Here is a 19,471-nt window from a genome sequence, read left to right as displayed (position 1 = left end):
TCTCCGTGCTTTGCTCCGCCCCTCTGGAAACCCCCTTCTGAAAATCCTGCGTTTGCCCCTGGTACCCCCTACCCCTTTCTCTCGGCACCCCTGATAATACCACACAGTAATGCCCCTTACACATGACAAACATTATAAATGTCCTTATAACCATAATGCCCTTTACACATTATGCCAACCTTTATTAATGCCCTTCATACACATAATGACACACATAATGCCCCTTACACATATGTTGCACATTATTAATGCCCTTATACACATGACACACATAATGCCCATTACACATATGTTTCACATTATTAATGCCCTTATACAAATGACACACATAATGCCTGTTACACATGTCGCACATTATTAATGCATTTATACATGACACACATAATGCCCTTTACACATATGCCGAACACTATTGCACAACCAACCCACCCGCAGACAGCACTCGCACAGCCGTTAACACTGTGACCTGTGCCTCTGCTTGGATACAGATGTTTACTCATACATCTTGACTCAATAGGCCATGCAGCTCCTGGCCAGTTCTGCTAACGTTGGGTGCCTTTTTTTGCTGAAAATTCGTCTTATTAGCATTGTTATGACGAGCACACACAAGGAGCTTCTGATGATTAAAATGATATGCAGCATGCCTATATTCTGTGTGCGACTGTGGCTGTACCTGCATACGGAATGCTATGTTACAGTGATTTCCATGAATACACTGTTTCATATGCAGATACAGCCTTACTCACACACAGAATATAGGCATGCTGCATATCATTTTAATCAGCAGAAACTGCTGATGCCCCTAGGCATTCCAAATGCCCTAGGCAATTGCCTAGTTTGCCTATGCCTAAGGCCGGCTCCGCCTTTCCATCCACACCACTGTAAACCCCACTGTTCAGGGTGCACTGAATTGAAGATGCCATTTGTAACATTTCAGAGTGGTCTATCTCCTCAGTGTTTGTTTTTTACTCATTCATTTCCAGATGATTTATTTAGGAGGGAAGACTGTGACAATGTTCGGTAACCTTCACTGTCAGCTTGAAAATTATAACATATTATTATTAGCAGACAAGCAGTTAAAGATGTCTGGGACTGAATCAGTTGCTATTAGCAGTAATGATTGTCTCTTCTTTACCTTTAGCTCCCGCTCGGTTTGTTCCTTCTCAGCAGATAGCTCAGTTAAAGAGTTCTGCAGCGCCTGAGACTCAGATACATAGAATGCCCGCTCCTCTTCCAGGACTTTAAATCGCTCCTCGTTCTCCTTCATCCTGGGGAGTCAGATATATAGGATATAAGACACATTACCAGAGTATTTTATAATGACCACCCCAACCCCAGCAGCTCCACGGGAGGCTCAAATAAGATTTGGCCATTTTTTACATGTGATAGATCGCATGCGATCTATCACATGTAACCGGGAGCTGCAGCGGGCGGTGAGGAGCAGTGTGGGGGGGGGGGGCGTTGAGGAACAGTAGGGCGGGTGGCTGGTGTTGAGCACTAGCGGGCGGTGATCAGGATGGGCAGTGGTGGGTATTAGAATTTTAAAATAACCTGTCAAATGACTGGTCGGCCTCTGATTGGCTGAGAGAAAACACTCTCAGCCAATCAGCGGCCTCCCTTCCGGGCGGCTGCTGATTGGCTGAGAGAGCTCTCAGCCAATCAGAGGCCAGCAGTCATTTGACAGGTTATTTTAAAATTCTAATACCTGCCGCTGCCCATCCCGTGAACCCCACCCTCTACGCTACCCGGGTCCTGTATACTTCATCCGGGTCCTGTGCCAGCCGCCGTTGCTTCCTTAGTGCAGAAGGGCCAGGCAGGCTCCGGACGGAGGATCGCCAACGGCCGAGGAGGACATGGAAGAGCTTGTTGGGCTGTCCCAGTGGTCGTCTTCATAGAACCAGAATGCACAGGTATTACCCTCATCCTGCTGTATTCTGCCTGTCCGCAGATGGACAGAGCAGATAAACGACATGTCCCAGCATGCAGTGCTGAGAGCAGGGGGGGTTCACACTCAGTGTAGCGCTCAGCACCTCCTGATCCGGTCCGATGCCGCCCCGCTGTGTGGGAACACCTTAGCGACTGTGACAGTGGTGGTTGCGTTCGCACTGCGGTCCTGCACATGCGTATATTTGCCTATACGCATGCGCAGGGCCACACTATCTGTCCCTGATGCAATTACGCCAGGGACCGAATCAACCTGAAGTAGGTCCATTCTTTGTTGTTCAAAGGAGACGGCAGTAGCTTAGGGATAGCTATGATAAGGTGACACTTGGGGAAATCTCCCCTAGAAGCTATTAGCTATCTGACCCTTACTGTCTGGTATATTAATTACCTATCCCATAGGTTACAAATTGTACATTTATATTTTACACTCTGATGCTTAAAGGGATCATTTTCCAAATGACAAAGTGACATATTGTGCACCTGTGCTGTGGGGGACAGTACCATATTTATAGTCCACACTACTCTGTAACTGTTAGGGAGCGTAGAACCAGCACACCGCAGCCTTCCTGAACCCACGTGTCTTGTGCTAAAGCCGGACTGTCCCCACCTGTTCTCAGCCTGAAGCTTCTCCTCTAGTAACATCTGCATCTTGTTCTCGATCTGCTGGAGGCTGCAGTGGAGACCCTGCCTGGGATGGTCGCTGTTGTCTGCAGCCTGGGGGTGATTGTGACTGGCTTCCAATATGGCTAGAGTCCTCTGCTTCTCTACAGACAGCTCCTGCCGGATATAAATGTGGTACATGTTCAGCAAAGCAGCAGGGACACAGGGGGTTATTCAGGATGATTCGTAAGACTGCAAATTTGCAGCCTTGCGAGTCCACCAAACCACACTTTGTGAATGGTGGCCTGGTCGCAGGTGAGGCAAATGACCAAGACCGCCGCCCCATGTCCGCACACTTGGGTGCATGCACCCAGCGAACCCCCTGTTCCCCATGGCAGCACGCACCTGGCGTACGCAGGAAATGATCCTGCGCATACACTACCATCGGACCCCTTGTGAATGAAGGAGTCCGAACAAATAAGGCCCACGGATACAGCAACTACTGTATATATCATTTGTAACAATTGTATAGACTATACATGCAGCAATGTTATATAGTGCTACCTATCTGCATGCATTTATTTAAAAATATGTTTTCTACTGTAAATGTTCTTGAATCACGGTGGCAGCACTGTATTCACTGCACCCAGAGGCCCAAAGTTTCTTATTGCAAAATTCAGTGAAAATTATTATCAAGAAATGCCGGTTAGGGTCAGTTACGTGGTGGTGGCCGGGGTTGTGCATCCGTTTGTAACATTTTATGATGGACTGCCACCGGGATTGGTTTTGCCTATCATATTGGATATAAATAATTTGAGTTGGTCAGTGGTGGCACCAGGGTTGGTGACATCTGGTGTGGGCAAGAGACCCCAGTTCATGGCTTCGCATAAAGGATCATGGCTTCACAGGAGCCCTGCTGACATCACTAATGGGGCGTGGTTTCAGGAAGATCCTGATGACCTCATCCTGGGGTGTTACGGTTTGCCCCAGCACCATGCGAGGGAAGAGATTTGTGCGCCAGTGGATGGCGGCCGTTCAGCGGGGTGGCATTAAGGTACTCACTAAGCAGCGGTTGTTAGCCAACCTGCATTAGGCCCATTCTGAGTGAAGTTAACAATTACCATGTTCATGTGGGTACACATTCCCAAATTTCTATGAATTATATTTTCCCTAGTTTTATGACTATAGTACAGAGAAGTCGCTGAAAATGAGCTCCGACACTTAAATTAGAAATAAAGACTCTCAGCAAGGACAGTTCTAAAAATGATAAACACTGAATGAATTGCCCCCTGTAGTACTTACCTCCATTGTCCTCTGCAGGTGCTGCGTCAGGCTGCTCAGTTCCTTCTTCTCTTCTCCTACTCCCTTCAGACAGTGAACAGTCATCTCTAGCTCCCTGAGGAGGAAGGAGGAGATAAGCAGGCCTCGCCAACCTATGGCTCTCCAGCTGTTGTGAAACTTCACATCCCAGCATGCCCTGCCACAGTTTTGCTATTAGGGAATGCTAGGACTGTGGCAGGGCATGCTGGGATGTGTAGTTTCACAACAGATGGAGATCTACAGGTTAGGGGGGGGGGAATCATTGAGGATATAGGTAATTATGTACCACACCAAATACTCAGGTACCACTTGATCATATCTTATCATCAGAAATGAGCAATAACAACAATAAAAGGGTAACTGTAAAGGGTGCGAGAAGCCACAGGTGGGGGAATTTGTTGAAGAATAGCTGAATCTTTAAAGCGGCAATCGTTTGCAAGGCAATACCAGGTTAGTTTTACCTTGGAAATGATTGCTGCTTTAATAATGAGAACATTCTCGGATAAACTACCGCACATCAGAAGTAGGGATGGCCATTGTTGCCTTTGTCATTGATGGTTGCCATCGATGGCAAAAGTACAACTGGCCATCGATAGTATAAAACTATGCAATGGATGACCATCGATAGTTTTACATATCCATGGTCATCCATTATGATTGACGGATTAGCCCACACATGTGGGCGGGGCTTTGCGGGTGTCGGAGCTATGCCCAGTGTCCTAGCACTTTGAAAAAACAAAACAAAAAATCGGTTTTGCTGTGCCATCCATGGAAGGAAACCATCTGGTTCTCCCCCATCGATGCCAAAAGTATTATACATCGGCCATAAAACATCGATGATTTTGAATCATCGATGGTTAATGGCCATCCCTAATCAGAAACGGGGAAATATAAATGCACAGAATGAACACCAACACTGGCCACGGACTACCATTCTCTAGGATCTTGTACATTAATGAGTATACACAATTACTGCCCAGGTACAGGCTCCCTATATTGGCAGTAAGTCCGGCTAATTCCCCTTTTCAGGGAGATCCAGCAAGCGTTGTTCTTCCAATTGGTAATACTTGCACTGCCACTACTGCTTCCTCTGAGTACTGCTTTCCTAGTTATACATACAGTACTAGAGCTAGAATTGCATGAATGTGTGACTTAACTGCTTGATCTGATCTTGCTCCAGTCTGAGCTCCTGCACAAGGTCCTCAAACCGACTCTTTTCGGACTCCAGGATCTGGTTTAACCTCTCCAGCTCCTGCAGAGAGAGATTGTCACCAATATACAGGTGTTAGCGATGATAGGCTGTTCTGAAGGTATTTCTATGATCATATTAGCAGACGCTAGACAGAATGACTTAAATATGCTACAAACCAGGTGCAGGTGTGGTATTGCTATAGGTAAAAATAGAATACTATTTAGAATAAATTGGATATATATGGGCTTATCACACAAGCTGAAAGCTCACTGTGTTCTACAATGTCAAGGAACACACGTCGTCTTCTTCGTCGTCTTAACTAGATGTTATTAAATCTTAGACCAAACTAGATATTTTTATTCTGCCATAATAACCAATTTGGAATTCTAGACCAGTAATTCCCAACCTTTTTTCTCTCCCGTACCCCTTTATTAAGCTTTTCATTTACGAGTGACCCCCTCCTCATAATTTGAAATATCCACAGTACTTAAAAGTGGAGTGGAAGTGATTGGTATGCATATACTTATGTGTGTCCTTACCAGTAGCGGGGAGCTGGCAGGGGGGTCCGTACGGCACGAGGGGAACCTGTGGTCAGGGAGGTGCTGATTATGGTGTTGCCGGAGTCCCTGCAGTGAAGTGGAAATAATGCGCTACCGCCGTGCGGTGGCGCGGGAAGCACTTCTGACTCTGAAAACACTGGGCGCATGCTGATTGGCTGAATCTCAGCCAATCAGTGTGCGGCCAGTGTTTTCAAAGTTAGAAGCGCTTCCCGCACCGCCGCACGGCGGTAGCGCAGTATTTCCACTTCACTGCAGGAGTGCAGGGACCCCGGCAACATCATAATCAGCGCTGCAGGGACCTCCAGGCTTTCCCTGGCCACAGGTACCCCCGCGCCGCACGGACCCCCCTGCCAGCTCCCCGCTGCACCCACAAGCAGTGAGGAGCTGGCGAAGAAACAACAGCGCCCGCAGACCCGGCGCCTCCCCGCCACCGCGGGGGCTGCGGCCCTATAGCTACGCCACTGGTCCTTACATTATGTAGCGGAGAAGCAGAATCGGTTCCCCCTGTGTGTGGCCGCTGGCTGTGTACTCTCTCTCGGGTACCTACTAACGCCTGTAGGATTAATGCCGCTGCTTCCTCTACCTGTCTCGGCAAGGGGCAGAGGGCAAGGGGCAGATGATTGCTAATGTCTGTGTGCAGCGCGGGTAGCTCCCCGTGTATTGCTAGTCGGGCAAAAGCGCAAGGAGATGCTGATGATGCTGCAGATGGAACCGGAATTGACACAACATGGTTCGTCTTCACTGCAACAGGACACTTCTTCCAACATCGCAAGACTTATTTCTATTCTTCTGCCATTACCAATATTATTTTCAAGTACCCCCAACCGGTCCGCAGTGTACCCCCGGGGCACATGCAACCCAGATTGGGAACCACTGTTCTAGACCGTACAGATTGGATATTAGCACTGTTCATATTTTCAGTGCATCTATTTACTGTTTCACTGTCTGGCAGAACTGATTCTAGAGAGGTTGTACTGAGCTATATCAATGCCATGTGCGGCCTCCATATAGAGAGGGCAGGCTGACCTCTGCCATTTATAGTGCGCTTGTATGTCGCAAAGAGCTTAGCACGGAATATTTAATTGCAGTGTCAGGCCAGGATTGGCTAATTTGCCAATTAAGAGAAGGTTTCAAGGCTGCTTTATTTGTTTGTTTTTTGATATATGCAATATTTTTTTTTACATTTGTAACAATGCATTTTTGTTAACGTGTAGAACACCGTGATCTCAGATGGCTCGTTCTGGGGGTGGCAATGGCGTGTTGTGGAGGCGCGGTCTGGACAACGCAGGTGTGTCCAGACCATTTGCAGGACGGGCCGCGGTGGCTGCATAATGTCACCCGCAGCTGCTACTAGCCTAAACATGGTGGTCCGGTGCCTGCCTTCACAGTTAATCTGCGCAAGCAGGGTGCTGCTATAAACATATACGAGCGCCTTGCATTATACTGAATGCTTTGCATGATAACGGGGGGGGCACGCTGCATGGGGGGTGGCGCTGCCCTGTGCTGGGCAGCTCCCCGCATGCTAGCACTGTGCATTGTTGTTTTGCTGAATGAGACCTAGGCATGATGGAAAGACACCACATGATACCCTCAGGAAATAGTCATCTTCCAAGGAAACTAGAACACTGGTAATCTACTCTCTTATATACTGGCCCAGTCTGGTCACACAGAAAACATGGAGGTACCAGGGAGTCTTCTAACCACCCCCCTTTTAGCTACACCACAGATATAAGTTGCTATTCCTCAAGAAATGACGTTACCTCCTTCTGTTCTCGCTGTGAGCAGAGCTCCTCTGTCTCCTCCATCAGTTTATCTGCAGGAAGATATCAGAAGTCAGGGTACAAGCTCAGCCGGACCTATTTGCGTCCAGAAACACAGACATACATCTACATATGTGTGCTGGGAGAAGGCGTGTGAATGCCCAAAGCACAGTGATGCGGTATACATCGTAGCATCATCAGGGCAGCCGAGAGGAGTGCCGGGCCAAGGTAATTAGTACCCGCTTCCCCCCCCCCCCCCCTCTCGGCTGCCCTGAGCATCATACTGATGGTGCACCAGTCATCACTGGAACTGTAATGATGAAGGCTGCTGTCTAACTGTGGTATAAAGAAAACACTTTTATAAAATCATTACAGGACAACTTTCCCCCACTCTGACCACTCAGAGGGAAATCATTCTGTGATGATGAGAAACGGGCAGGCTGCATCTGTGTGAAGCGGGCAGGCGGCATCTGTGTGAACGTAATGAGAAGAGGGCAGGCTGCATCTGTGCGACCGTAATGAGAAGCGGGCAGGCTGCATCTGTGCGACCATAATGAGAAGCGGTCAGGCTGCATCTGTACGACCATGATGGGAAGCAGGCAGGCTGCATCTGTTTGACCATGATGGGAAGCAGACAGGCTGCATCTGTGCGACCATGATGGGAAGCAGGCAGGCTGCATCTGTGCGACCATGATGGGAAGCAGGCAGGCTGCATCTGTGCGACCATGATGGGAAGCAGGCAGGCTGCATCTGTGTGACAATGATGGGAAGCAGGCAGGCTGCATCTGTGTGAGTGTGACCAAGATGAGAAGCGGGCAGGCTGCATCTGTGCGACCATGCTTGTGCTGTGCCCTGATTACACCTACTTGTCCCTTCCCTCTCCATCCTGAATCTTTAAGAGCAGTCTCACGTGTAAGAGCACGTGCACACAGTTTTTGGTTTACATGCACAGTAAGACATACATTAGGTGAGAAGGTACAAAAGGTCATAAAGACAATTGTCGACACAAATACACGGTCAACATGTTTTTAGATGTTTTTCCAGCATTTGTGTGATTTATTATCTACATGGGGTTTGCACTCACCAACTTGTCTGCATACTTGCCTACCTGACCCTCTCCATGAGGGAGATAATGCTCTGTTCCTGGCCTTCCCTGGTACTGTATGATTGCCATCACCTGTGGTGAAACACCTTTACCTAGCTCCCCACAGGTGATGGGAATCATACATTACCAGGGAAGTCCAGGAACAGAGCATGTTCTCCCTCATGGAGAGGGCCAGGTAAGTGACCCTGCTTGTCTGTGAGGGCATACATGATGGTGGGCACATATTACCGGACATACATTTAAGCCAAAACAACTAGAACAAAAACACGGTGGACTATTTGTGTCCACCATTGTCATGTCAACCATTTGACTGTCAACCTTTTGTACCTGACGACCACTGTAGACCTTTTACCTAACGTATGTCGCGATTTGATGTCGACCTATTGAATATTAACCTTAATACTGCAGATACATAATCTACACCCCACCCACAGTACGCACAAACCTCTGTAATTAATAGCTGTATAAAACAGTGAATTCTGTCATCACTTCAGTCTCATGTAAACTAAGAAACAATACGCTGCATTCCGTAATTACTAGGAAGAGCAGAAACCGCTGTAGATTGCAGTGACCCCTATACAGGTAATTGGGGCAACATTCAGTCAATCGCTGATCAGCGACTTCGCAATTTGGCCGATTATCGGACAACTGCATGTGCGGATGCATACGTGGCCGCAAATAGTGCCATAATTCCTGACCGCTATGTACTCGGAGTTTGATCGCAGTAGCCGGAGTTTGATTGACAGGAAGTCGGCGTATCTGGGTGGAAACCTGCTGTTTTCTGGGTGTGGTTGAAAAAACACAGACATGCCCTGGCGTTTTCGAGGAGGTACTATGACATCAGCGCTGACCACTTCCAGCCCACATCTCAGTCGCAGATTAGTGGAAGCCTCAGAGCTAAAGGCAATGTTGAAGTCGGACACAGTGGAGCAATTATTTGCGACGGTGCATGTGCTGCCGCTGCGATGGTCTGGATATTGGTTTGAGCAGGGAAGCCGGTGATTGGCCGCACTCTCCCAGCTGACATGACACGTGACCGCCCACCTGACCAGAGGTGCCGGATCACGTGATAATGATGTAATAGCTGGCAGACGCCGAATGATGACACGGCACTACATAGAAAGCAAGCGCCGATCACATGATACAATACACAGCCCTCTGGGAGGGCGGGCACAGGGTGATTGACAAATGATGTCAGAACTGAGTAAAGCAATGATAGGCTGAACTACTCATTCCAGGAATGAGAAGGACACTCTATAGGGCGATCTCCATGTCAATCAACTGGCAGAGATACCTGACATCATCAGAATGACATGTGACTGTAAAACGCAATTTTGATTGGTGATCCAATACCAATAAATATGAGGTGGTGAAGACACTCTGGTTGGCCTTGAGAAAGCTGGGTAACCAGTGAAACACGTGTAGGTTAAATGCCAACTGAAATGTCTGTCAGCTAAATGTTGATTGTGTGTCGGCATAGGAGAAAAATAGCATAAAATTTCCAAAGTGAAATATTTATTTTTTTTTCCAGCAGAAGGCAGCAAATACTCACAAATAGGAGTTATGTTATGTTGGATATGAGATGCTGTTCATGTTAGGAGATCTATAGGAGTTGAAACACCTAGCAGGTGGCATTTAAAAAAAAAAATTTGCCACCTAGCATAAAATATTTTGCAGGTGATATTTAAGTGTTTTGGGTCTTCCTGCTACAATAACAACAGGAATACCCAATAGACAGCAAAGCCCCTATGTATATTTTATGAAGTGTGAGACACACAGGAATATACTATAGATGGTGTGATACACACAGGAACAAGAATATTTGATAGGTCAGGGGCAAACGCAGGATTTTCAGAAGGGGGTTTCCAGAGGGGCTGAGCAAAGCACTGAGATGGACACTTAGGTGACCCAGTATATGCCGGGTCAGTTAAAGTATTATAGATAGACCAAATGTATATAAATAATAATAAATATATATATAACTATATATATATATAACTATATATATATATATATATATATATATATATATATATATATATATATATATATAACAGCAGTGTAGACCCCTGGGCATAGCAATGTATTGGGCCCCTACATATCCTCCAGTGGTAGGGGTGGGGGGTGCTAAAAGCAGAAGCTTTGATTTGGTGGTAGGGGGTATTATATCAACATGTATAGCTCAGTAATTTCCACTAATTACCCCTTTACTGCACAGATGGTGGGAGATTAGGTGGGAGAAGGGGGTATGGGCTGAATGAAGGGGTCCCAATACATAACTTCCAGGGTGGTTAATATGCAGAGGAGGGGTGTATTGTTGGAGTGGGCTTATTATTCATAATTTTCTGGTGGGAGGACAGCTTGCTTGACTGCAGATATCTCCAGTTCCCGGAACGAGATTTCTTAGCTTTTAATGGAATTAAAAACTAGAGAATCTCACCTACAGTACCAAATGATACTGGGGACTAGGGGATCAGAGTTCAGGAGGCAGAGCAATCCGCCAACGAGTATATAAAACTACATACCAGGTGTGTGGAGCTGGAGCAGTAACCAGCTGCTTGAAAGCTGATATCTCTGGTTCTGGGCACAGTAGAGACCAGCATCTAGTGTCCCTCAAAGGGGGAGAGTCCCAGCTTTTGGAATATACCCTCAGAAAAACTCTAAGTCAGAGAGAAACTGAAATATCTGACTGGGGAGAGCAATTAACAGGCTTGGATGGGGCCCACTTCTTTGAAGTCAGATATCTCCGGTTCCCCAGGGCCGATTTTTAAAATTCTTGTACCCATGCAAAGAGAGGACCCTCCGCTTTCAGACTATGGCCCTCAGATTTCTGGGGGGGGGGGGGGGGGTTCTGGGTACTCATAAACCCCCCCTGCGTGCGCTACTGTAGGTGGCAGTTAAGCCATATGCTTGCCTCATGCACAGTATATGGTGTGGTCTGAAACACAATTTTAATTGGACCAATTGAACACTGACACATGTCCCACTAAGTACTGGATATTCTGCCCCTGATATGTGGGGATAATAACAGAATATCAGGGCTGTGTAACAAACTCCATAGTATCTCATGTGGAAACTACTAGCCCGGATTCATTATATAATAATAAAGATATAATCCAGGGCTGGTAAACCCTCCATTACAGACACCAATCTATGCTGAATAAATTAGACATTTTTCAGAGTGACATTAATATTTTAATACACAATTTTCTTTCTTTATTATCACCTTGATACACAATCTGTGTATGTACGTCTTTATGTTATTTTTTAATTCTTATAAATTTCACTGTTACCTCCCATAAAAAATGTATAAGGGAGTCTTAGAATATTGAACATTAAAAGTTAAATTTTAAAGCAACCTCTTCTTGTGCGTTCCCGAAAACAGTCCCTTTCCTCTTTTTGTATATTCTGTGGTTGAAAAAACACAGACATACCCTGGCGTTTTCGAGGAGGTACTATGACATCAGCGCTGACCACTTCCAGCCCACATCTCAGTCGCAGATTAGTGGAAGCCTCAGAGCTAAAGGCAATGTTGAAGTCAGACACAGTGGAGCAATTATTTGCGACGGTGCATGTGCTGCCGCTGCGATGGTCTGGATATTGAAAAACCCCCAATCCCCTGACAGTCCTGTTTATTTGGCCCTATATACAGAATATAGCACCCTCAACTTGTAAGAAACAAACTAACCAAAATATTCCTGCCGCTCCTTAGCTAGCTGCAGCCCCTGGGCCTCCAGACTCCCAATCATAGCCTCTCCAAGCTGGGCGTTCTGCCATGTCCTGTGAAGGAATACAAGAATGATTTAATACAATTACATCATTGTTCCTGCCACTCCTCCATTCAAATTAAGGTAACTGCTTTCAGGCACTGTATGTAGAGGATGTAACAATCAGTGATTGGGAAAATCTCTCTTTTGTGTATATTATGTTTTCTAACCTTACAGAGAACTGAGCAGCGAAAATGAATGTTTAACTTTTTAATATGGAAAACAATTTATATATATATATATTTGGCAGCTCTTGGATTCAGATTAGTGGAATAATCACTGGCGCTGAATACATTATAAAATCAATGTTGATGCAGATTGGCAAATCATAGAAAGATTGTATAATCTGATCTGACAACAGGGCTTCTAACTACATAGGGTACGGTTATAGGATTGTTAAGAGTCCAAACATTTTGGTTTGGGTGGGTCCTAAAATTTGCTCCTTCAATTTTCTAGATCACACTGCATTGTTTTATACATAAACTCTATTTATAGAACCTTTAACAATTAGTCTTTGTTCACTCTGAGATCTGATCTGTAGCAGCTCTTGAAATTCATTATACCTATTGTATCAATTGCCAATTATTAAGGGGTTAATTTACTCGTCGGGCTTTAAAACCTGACATTTCCGATGTTGTGTACGTAAAAGGCGATCATCTTACTAGCACAGTGATTTTATTAATGCGGCACACTGGTCAAGACTTTACTTTTTTTCCCTTGTGGGACACCATCAGTCCCCACATGGAAAAAAAAACCACACACATTGGTCCCAATGAAAAAAAAAAAAATACAAAACACACACACAGGCCCCCACAGTAATAAAAATACCAGCCCCCAGAGTAATACAAACACAATGGCCCCCACAGTAATACAAATTTGACCCACAGTAATCAAACACCTTACCCCTCACTGACCCAAAGTGATTCTGCACACTGTCCCTCACAGCAATTGTATAAACAACAATTCACTGGCCCTGGGCCCCTACCATAATTAATAGATTTCTTCTGCTGCAGGTGGTGGCAGTTTATACAGCATAAAACAAAGAGGGTGTGCAATGATGCGCTGTCAGACAATGAGGTAGATGTTTTTCTCCTCCTTCCTTAGGCAGAACGTGATCCCCAGGACATAAGCTCCAAAAACAGAAGATATAGGAGAAATTAATAACTTTGAACGTCAAATCAACACTAGACTCTCAGTATTTTCATACTGTACTGACCTGAAAACCAGGCCCTATGAGCCCATAAAGGTATCTTTGTTATACACCAGACAGTCGCTTTCCCATGAGAAAAACATACATTTTTATAAAAAACATATATATCCTGCACAATAAGATCCGCATACTCCAGGACCATATTTTTTGGTAGCGCAGACTCAGTTCGCGCCACGGATGGAGACGGAGCTGTCCTGCACTGCGTACTTCCTGGTTCCGTAAGCCGGCATAATATGGTCCTGGAGTATGCGGATCTTATTGTGCAAGATATATATGTTTTTTATAAAAATGTATGTTTTTATTACTATTTCTTCTTTTTTATTATTGTACATTGAGGCATTGTATGTGAATATAGAAATATGCAATATTCTTTGAATTATGTCCCCAAGTAAATGTGTTACTTTTAGACGTTCCGGAGTAATCCGGTTTTGGTTTTTTGTATAACTTTTATTAGTGTGTTTGGAGGACAGGTATAAATACCTGGTCCTAGGCTATTCACTCCACACCTTGAAAAAGGACCAGTTTGGTCCGAAACGCGTCGGTGCTGTGGAGGAGGCTGTTCAGTGCCTTGGTTTTTCTTCTTCACCCTTTTTTTTTTTTTGCCATCTGATTGGGATTCCTGTTCACCTCTGTACCCGGGCAAGTAATATAGGAAGAAGGAGCTAAGAGGAAGAGGCATCTGTGAAGCCGATTTTTAATCTTTTTATTGTATTGTACCTGTTTTGCTGGACTCTGGAATAAATTTGTGTAATACCGTTTGTGGAACCGGTTTTGGAGTGAGATTCTTACACATCCAGAAGACCCAGGAGCCAAAAAATAAACCTTTGTATGCACATAGGGCACTACTAAAAGGTGAGCCTTTATTCTCATGGGAAAGCGACTGTCTGGTGTATAATAAAGATACCTTTATGGGCTCATAGGGCCTGGTTTTCAGGTCAGTACAGTATGAAAATACTGAGAGTCTAGTGTTGATTTGACATTCAAAGTTATTCATTTCTCCTATATCTTCTGTTTTTGGAGCTCATGTCCTGGGGATCACGTTCTGCCTAAGGAAGGAGGAGAAAAACATCTACCTCATTGTCTGACAGCGCATCATTGCACACTCTCTTTGTTTTTTGGTTGTATTGGAGGTGGGGTTGGTATTCCCAGGGGTGTGCACGGTGCAGCAGCCAGGTTTGGCGCGGTTTACTTGTATAAAAATCTTTTTCCAGTTTATACAGCATGGCTGGTATTGGGATGCTGGCACTCAAGCTGGCACTGTTGCTGGCAGGCGGGCAGAAATTGATGTGGTGTGCAAAACCTATGAGTCACCATACAGCAAGCCAAGTGACAGGCCGGCCCGCAGAAGAGTGTAAGCGCTATATTGTAGTGCGGACAACCATGCAATGCATCTCTAGCGGGCGCACCAGACCACTGCTGGCAGCACAGCGGTTGGGAACCACTGTACTAGCTAAATGCACCTAATAAATGCATTGCCCTTTTAAATTATGCATCGGGTTTTAGAAAACGAACAGCATTATCTGAATTCAGAATGTTAACACTCAGATACTGTTCTAATGACAATCACAGGCAACATCTAATGCTCTGAACACAGAGACGCACTCTAGTGTCAGGCTATCAGAGTTCTTCTGCCTCTCTGGTAGAACTGACCATTAATCAGACAGTAATGGACCTCTAAACAGCATCTGAGTGGGGAGATACAGTAGTAACTATCATTGGAGGGGGGGGGGTACCAGTACTTCCTTAATGAGTACAAGTTGGTAGGACATGTCCCTGCGATTCTCCTCCTCTCGCTGTCTGTGCATCACAATTTCCATTTGGCAGGATGCACACTCAGGAACACTTTTGTACTTACACTTTGCCAGATTCATGCAGCATTTCCAGCCACTGGCTTTGCTCCGTCTCAGACTCTGCTGCCAACAAGATGTTCCCCTGCAGAGTAGAAAGAGAGGCAGTGTCATACAGCGGTATAGGAGGGAGATGTTCTAGCTCAGGCAGAGGAAACCTCTGTATTACAGGAATGAACGTTGTTCTATTGACTATTCCATGGGCACCCAGAGGAATTTGTAACGAGAAGAGCATCAGTTCCTGGGCTGTCTGGGCTACTTGTGGAGTGTTCCGTGTCTAGTAAATGTGGAGCACACGTACAAAGCAATCATGGGACAGCAATCTACCACATACAAACACATACTGTTAGACTGGGGTTATTCTACCCGTCAGGCAGAGACTACCCCCATACACTTGGGTGCGCTAAGTGCGACTGATTACAGAATATAAGACTGTAGTACAATGAGGGATATGTTCATTAGGGCGACAAGCATTGGGTTGACACCATTAGGTCGACATGGGTGTATGTCGACATGTAATTAGGTCAACAAAGCATTTTGTCGACATCGGCGTAGGTCGTCAGTCTAAAGGTCGACATGGGGTTTTTCACTGTTTTTTGAGCCGACAGGTAGTATTTCATGCCATACCATCCACTAGGGCATGGTGGGAGACACAAGGAGAAGCGGTTCTACTTTTCATTGTCCATGTCGACTGTGACGACATCCGGGTCAAAAAACAGTGAAAACCCCATGTCGACCTTTCGCCTGTCGACCTTGCCCACATCAATCTAATGCTTGTGTCAACCTAATGACATGTCAACCTACCCCCATGTCGACCTTTCTGCATGTTGACCTAATGGTGTGGACACAATGCATGTCGACCTAACTGCTGGAGACCCAATGATCCATACCGTACAATGACTGCCCCGAGACATTGGCCATGTCCCTAATACAGGCTACTTGGACACCACTATTGTGGGGGTAAATGTTAAAACTGGGCTAAATACATACATGGAAATCTTCATGGGAGATCTTCATGGCATAAGGCATGCCAGGCTCTTCTTTAGCCTCCACCCGGCAGCCACCAAGTGGTATCACTCCCTGGGGAGAGAATTAAGGTGCGGACATTGGGTATGAGGAAGTAATTCATGCTGAGACAGTTTCATGTTCTGTGCGGCGCTACGGAAAGCAAATGTATTAGGTTATGGTATAAACCTGGGGTAGCCAACTCCAGTCCTCGAGAGCTATCAACAGTGCATGTTTTCCAGATCTCCTCACACAATCGCAAGTGAAGTAATTAGCTCCACCTGTGGATCTTTTAAAATGTGTCAGTGAGTAATGAGTGCACCTGTGCAGCAGCTAGGTTGTCTGGAAAATGTGAACTGTTGGCAGCTCTAGAGGACTGGAGTTGGCTACCCCTGGTATAAAGGGTCGACGATGTTTAGATCAACACCAAATGACAAAGGTCGACGTAGACAAAATGTCGACACAAGCAAAAAGGTTGAAGTGGAAGTGGTTGACACATGAAAAGGTTGACTGGAGTGTTTCATATTTTTTTGGGGGGGGGGGTTGGGGGGTTGGGGGGTTGGTCAATTTGTAGATTTAATCACACAGGCTCCAAATCAGTGTACCGCTGCACTCGCCATGCTTGTGATAAAGTATGATAAAGTCCACCAAAGTAATTAAAAGAAAATTTCCCAAAAACTCAAGTAGATCTATTCATATGTCGATTATTGCCACGTACAGCCTTTGCTTGTGTTGACCTTTTATCTATGTCGACCACATGGTTTCAAGACACTGTCGACTGCATACCAAACTATAAAAGTCACCTGGAAAGTGAAGAGACAGAAATAAATGTGGGTGAGGCTATAAATCAGGGATGGGGAAACCTTCGGCCATCCAGTTGTTGTTGAACTACACATCCCAGCATGCCCTGCTACAGTTTTGCTATTTGGCCATGTTAAAACTTTTGCAGGGCATGCTGGGATGTGTAGTTAACAACAGCTGGAGGGTTGAAGGTTCCCCATCCCTGCTATAGATGGACCTAACTCTGCGGGGTGATTGCTTCCGGTCTCTTGTACATTTACCTATGGTGCTCATGGGGCTGCTGTCCCAAACTAGTTCCTCACAGAACACTTAGGGGTAAATACACAAAAACTTCAAAAAATTAAAAAGCAGTGATGTTGCCCATAGCAACCAATCAGATTCAGTCATTTAACTATTGCATCCTAGAAAATCATAGGCCAAATCTGATTGGCTGCTCTGGGCAACATCACCTCATTCCATTTTTAGAAGCTTTAGTAAATTTAGCCCTAACAGTGCAAGTTTTCTAGGCAGGACTGGCTCTACCATAAGGCAGTTGCCTAGGGTGCCGAATCGGGGGGGATCCACTGACCATCACAAAAATGAAGTCTATGAGGAGAACATCCTTGTTGTATTTAATGCAGATGGCGGTTGTAGAACTTATAAGACACCGCCTTCACACTTTCACATGAGGGGCTGGAAAGTGGGTATAGACGACAGTGTGGGGTTGGTGGGGGGGGGGGGCAGTAGGTTAAAGCTCTGCTTAGCGTGCCCTGTATCCTCAGTAATAACTGTAATTTAACACACGTGCTCCAGCTAGATGATCTGGAGGGATGCGGTCATCTGTCAGAATGAACTTAGGTCTACAGTCATTAGGTCGACCCCACTAGGTCGACTGGCAGGAAGGTCGACCTGACTTAAGGTCGACATGACTTAAGGTCGAATTTGCATAAAGGTCGACATGAGGAAGGTCGACTGGTCATAAGGTCGACATGGGTTTTTCACTGTTTTTTGAGCCGACATGTGCCGACAGGCGGTATTTCATGCCCTACCATCCACTAGGGCGTGGTGGGAGAATAAAATAGTGTGCCCGAAGCATTGCGAGCGAAGCGAGCGATGCGAGGGTCCGATTCTCATTGCCAACTGTGTCCATGTCGACTGTGTCGACATTCGGATAAAAAAAAACAGTGAAAAACCCATGTCGACCTTATGACCAGTCGACCTTCCTCATGTCTACCTTTATGCAAATTCGACCTTAAGTCATGTCGACCTTGGCCCATGTCGACCTTAAGTCAGGTCGACCTTCCTGCCAGTCGACCTAATGACTGTAGACCTAAGTTCATTCTGACAGATGTACCGCTTCCGATCTGGAAGGGTGTGGTTTATTACTTCCACAGTGTCTAAATCAGGACTGACCAATCCGGTCCTCGAGATCTACCAGCGGTCCATGTTTTCCAGACCACCTAGCTGGTGCACAGCTGTAGTCATTACTAACTGTCACATTTTCAAACCTGCTGCATTCATTCCTACTATAGATCCACAGGTTGTCTCATATACATGAACTGTTGGTTGGTCTTGAGGACAGGTTTGACCACCCCTGCTCTAGATGGACAGTCAATACTCTACTGGTCAACAGGCAAAAGGTTGACACATCAAAAAGGTCAACATGTTATATGTCGACAATGACAAAAGGTTGACGTGGAAATGGTCAACACAAGAAAAGGTTGACACGGGGTATGTCATGAAAACATGCACTGTAAAGAGTTCTGAGGACTGGCTTTGAGAAACACTGGTTTAGATATCAGAAATCATAAAGAACCATATGAGAAAATGAAGTCCTTCAATAGCATTGTGCGTAGTAATCAGCCTTGCAGAGCTCCAGGTATCCTGATGCGAGCTGACATTTACTTAGTGATAAGCAGAGGCTAGAACTGCACAGAGACAATACAACTAGAAGACCTACAGAATAAACCCAGCATTTCAGTTATAGGCATGCTCTAGGCTGGGTAAGGATCAGTACTGTTCGGACTACAGCTCCCAGGGTTAGTTGGATAAAGATCTTGGGAGTTGTAGTTAAACAATAGCCAAGTTTGGTCTCTCTGTAATTGGCATCATCCCACAAATCTCAGAAATGAAGCATTCTCAGATTACATTTTCAGATATAATAACCATAAAATGTAGATATTCCTGGTGGGAGATAATCTGACAGCTGCGTGGAACTCACCTTGGGGTGTATATTAAAATATCTGTTGCCTTCAAAGTTTCTCTTTTCATTTTCTGCATAGTAAAGCAAAAAACTGTCCTTTATTATAAAGAACCTGTAAAGAGTAAAAATGTGCGTTTTACTGATCCTGGCATAGTAAATTAATATGGATGCCTCTATA

The 19,471-nt window shown here is 45.5% G+C and overlaps 1 protein-coding gene across 1 annotated transcript in view; it reads right to left on the bottom strand.

Moving 5' to 3' along the window:
- Window positions 1-19,471, bottom strand: part of PLEKHD1 (pleckstrin homology and coiled-coil domain containing D1) — a 51,433-nt gene that overhangs the window by 25,876 nt on the left and 6,086 nt on the right. Inside the window, exons 2-10 of the mRNA XM_083166635.1 lie at window positions 19,312-19,405; window positions 16,296-16,385; window positions 15,314-15,390; window positions 12,170-12,261; window positions 7,377-7,429; window positions 5,022-5,116; window positions 3,847-3,940; window positions 2,552-2,721; window positions 1,136-1,268 (exon numbers count right to left, since the gene is read on the bottom strand). Coding sequence (XP_083022761.1) covers window positions 1,136-1,268; window positions 2,552-2,721; window positions 3,847-3,940; window positions 5,022-5,116; window positions 7,377-7,429; window positions 12,170-12,261; window positions 15,314-15,390; window positions 16,296-16,385; window positions 19,312-19,405 — 898 coding nt within the window. The remainder of the gene's footprint in view (window positions 1-1,135; window positions 1,269-2,551; window positions 2,722-3,846; window positions 3,941-5,021; window positions 5,117-7,376; window positions 7,430-12,169; window positions 12,262-15,313; window positions 15,391-16,295; window positions 16,386-19,311; window positions 19,406-19,471) is intronic.

This window comes from Crinia signifera, chromosome 12 (genome assembly GCF_055691185.1).
Source record: "Crinia signifera chromosome 12, ASM5569118v1, whole genome shotgun sequence".
Taxonomy (NCBI): Eukaryota; Metazoa; Chordata; class Amphibia; order Anura; family Myobatrachidae; genus Crinia; species Crinia signifera.
The sequence above is the reverse complement of the archived record's forward strand: the minus strand, read 5'-3'. Positions and strand labels throughout refer to the sequence as shown.